This window comes from Silene latifolia, chromosome Y (genome assembly GCF_048544455.1).
Source record: "Silene latifolia isolate original U9 population chromosome Y, ASM4854445v1, whole genome shotgun sequence".
Lineage (NCBI taxonomy): Eukaryota > Viridiplantae > Streptophyta > Magnoliopsida > Caryophyllales > Caryophyllaceae > Silene > Silene latifolia.
The window spans coordinates 296,009,641-296,013,023 of NC_133538.1; the positions used below are offsets into that span (position 1 = coordinate 296,009,641).

At 46.3% G+C, this 3,383-nt stretch overlaps 1 protein-coding gene across 1 annotated transcript; it reads right to left on the reverse strand.

The window, feature by feature from the left end:
- Window positions 1-1,385: 1,385 nt before the first annotated feature.
- LOC141630974 (uncharacterized) lies at window positions 1,386-2,900 on the reverse strand. The gene is made up of 2 exons (XM_074443705.1): window positions 2,292-2,900; window positions 1,386-1,949 (listed from the first exon to the last, which is right to left on the reverse strand). Exons 1-2 carry the CDS (start codon window positions 2,898-2,900, stop codon window positions 1,386-1,388), a joined length of 1,173 nt encoding a protein of 390 aa, XP_074299806.1.
- Between the last annotated feature and the right edge of the window lie 483 nt (window positions 2,901-3,383).

Below are 3,383 nucleotides of genomic sequence, written 5' to 3' on the forward strand. Positions count from 1 at the left end.
TGCCTGGGAAACAAAGATCAAATGCATCAAGGAGTTTGAGGTGGGTGAACACTCTAACTGGGACCTTGCTCAGGAGGAACGGTTGTTCAATGCTGCATATCCAATTAAGCCGGACTTCAGCCTCATCAACGACTTGCTGGGTGGTGATAAAGGAGAGATCAGTGCTAGGACTAAACAGCCAGCTGTCATGTCGGTCGAGGAGGTTAGGGAAGATGCCCTTGTTGCTCATGGAGGGGAAGATCCATCTGGGGGAGAGGGTATTGTGGAGCCCAACGCCCCTGTAGATGTTCCTGCTGATGCCGCCACGGATTCTGGTGCTGCTGCCTAGTTTAGGCATTTAAACTTGAATTTTATCTTGATGTTTTGTTGGGCACCCTGTGTGGTGGCCCATTGTAATCCAAATTTTGGTGCCTGGTAGTTTTGGGCACCTTTTAGTACTCTTTGGTTTTTGCCTCGTAGGAGGGGCAAAAATATTTATTTTTCAAATTCCCCCTGCTGGGGGGTGTATGAAAATTCCTGTTTTGTTCCTTCTGTTGTTTTGCTAGCAATTTTTCATTCTTTCTGTTTATGTGCCGGGTTCGTACTTGTTGAGGTGTCTATGGTGGTTCTGGGAGCTTTTCTGTCCATCAGGATGCTCGAATCCCTCTGTTTCGACCACGCGCACATTGGGTACTTCCTGCAAGAGGAATAATTTACTAGTTCATGTTCATCAGTTAGCCTACTAGGACATTGCCTTAATATTCAACTTACCATATCCACATTCAATCCAAAAACAATGATAAACCTAAAAGTGGAAGCAATTTTATAAATCCAAAATAATTTGGGGAGCACAAAGTGTGTTCCTCAAGAGTTTTACAACAACTTAAAAGAAAATAGAGTTTCATTTTGGCCTTTTGAAATACTTAGTACGCTGCTTCCATATTTTGCTCCTTGTGACATCTGTGAAGTTGACACCAAGGGAAAATAAGAAAAAGGATTTTGACTCAAAGGATTTGAAGGATACATTGTAAGTTGTCATTTCCTTAGTAGTACCTACTGAATTCAGGAGACTTAGCACGTGCGTACTGAACGAAAGACCTTGCCTAGTGACTTAGTTGTTCCTGCTGTCAAAAGAGATATTGCTGGTAGACCAATGCAGGTGGTACAGTCAGGCGGTACAAAACAAAATGATTAGTTCTTTGCGTATGTACCGTATGAGAAAGTGAGATGTGGCTCCAGCAAGTGGGTTCTAGGGTTATTCCCCTTCAAGCGATAGCTGCTTAATCAAAGACACTTTTAGCAAGTTAGTTCATGTTCTAAGGTCTCTGGAGTACTGAATGCTAGGATTCAAGGGTCTTGGAATGTACCTGTTGGAGGTGAAACTTCTGGGTCCTGCACCTGGAACCTCAGACATAATACTTTTTAAGGTGAATGATGTTCCAGGATCTAGGGACAGCTTCCCCATCCATAGTCTTCAACTTGTATGCCCCATTACCCACGATGCCTTCTATGTGGTAGGGACCTTCCCAGTTGTAGGCGAATTTGCCTGCACTCTGGTTCTTGGTGTTTGGGAATACCTTCCTGAGTACCAGGTCCCCTACCTGCAGTATTCTCAGCCTTACATTTTTGTTGTAACTCCTAGCAGCTGTCTGCTTGTAGGCTGCCATCCTGATTTGGGCGCCGGTCCTTAGCTCATCAATGGGATCCAGGCTGCTGGCCATTTCTACCTGGTTCCTCTCTTTGGTGGCATTGGCATATCGATGCGTCGGTATTTGCACTTCAGAGAGAATAACTGCCTCGGCCCCATATACCAGACTGAATGGTGTTTGACTTGTTGCCACCTTGGCGGTAGTTCTATCAGACCATAGCACGAAGGGGAGTTCATCTGCACAGTTGGCTCCTATCTCCTCCAGCCTTCTTTTCACGTTGCTTATGACTATCTTGTTGTTGGATTCTACCTGACCGTTGGACTGCGGATTCCTAGGAGTGGACTTAAACAACTTGATGTTCCACCTGGCGCAGTAGTCTTCCGTCCTGTTGGATACGAATTGTGACCCGTTGTCACATATGATTTCTGAAGGGATGCCATATCTGCTGACTATGTTCCTCTTGATGAAAGATATCACATGCTTCTCCAGGATCTGAGGGAAATCTTATGCCTCTATCCATTTAGAGAAGTAGTCCGTCATTGCCAGCATGTACGTCCCGTTTCCAGAAGAACGTGGTAATGGTCCCACAATGTCCATTCCCCATTTCATAAAAGGCTAAGGCGAGATGATCGGATGCATATGTTCTGCTGGCTAGTGGCTGACAGGAGCGTGCCTTTGGCTTTCTTTGCATTTCTTGACGTAATCTATGGCGTCCTTCCTCATGGTAGGCCATAAGTAACCCTGCCTTAGTGTCTTGTTGGACATGCTCCTACCCCCTGTGTGATTTCCACAATCACCACTGTGGATATCACACATTACTGCCTGTGCCTCCTGTATGCTCAAGCAACTCAGATAGGGTCCTGCCAAGGACTTCCTAAATAGGATACCATCAATGAGTATGAATCTGGAGGAGTTCATTTTGAAGCTCCTGGCGTCCTTCTGGTCAGGTGGTAATACCTCATCATGTAGCCAACTAATGTAAGGCTTGCGCCAATCATCAATCTCTTCCTGGGGTGTGGCAGTACATAGTATCCCTGCTTCGTATGTCCACTGGGTGGTTGCAGCCTTACTGGCGTTCTGCTGTTCATTCTGACGTACGGCAGGTTTCGTGACATGTATGAATGGTATAGTACCCACTTCCCCTGGAGTGAAGGCTGCTCCCAGGGTGGCAAGAGCATCCGCTTCAACATTCTGATCCCTTGGTATCTGCTGGATATGGAAGGAGGCAAAGCGAAGCTTGAGCTCCTTCGCCACTTCCAGGTAGGCTATCATTTTAGGATCCGTGGCCGTGTATACGTTATTCAAAGGGTTTACGATCAGTTGGGAGTCACTATACACCTCGATGCGGCTGATTTGCAATTCTAAGTCTAATTGGAGTCCTAAGATTAGGGCCTCGTATTCAGCCTCGTTATTCGTTGCTTTGAACTCGCACCGTACTGCCTGTATTATCTGTTCCCCCTGAGGTGATTTCAGGACCAGCCCTACCCCTGCTCCCTCTGTATTCGATGCCCCATCAACATGTAACTCCTATACCCGCTCCTCTTTAGCCTCACTTAAGCTCAAGATTTCACTGTCGGCTTGTTCTTGAAGGCCGGGACTAGAGTCTGACACAAAGTCAGCTAGGGCTTGGAACTTTATGGCTGTTTGGGGTTCAAATTTCAGGTCGTACCCACTCAGGTGGACAGACCACTTAACCATTCTTCCTGACAGTTCAGGTTTCCTCATTATGGTTCTCAGGGGGTAGTTGGTCACGAC

Excerpts from the sequence above, each read along its gene's own strand:
- LOC141630974 (XM_074443705.1), bottom strand. The coding sequence starts at position 2,900 with ATGATAGCCTACCTGGAAGTGGCGAAGGAGCTCAAGCTTCGCTTTGCC. Across the intron at positions 1,950-2,291 it reads AAAGCCAAAGGCACGCTCCT|TCCAACGGTCAGGTAGAATC; the intron begins GTCAGCCACTAG and ends AGGAATCCGCAG.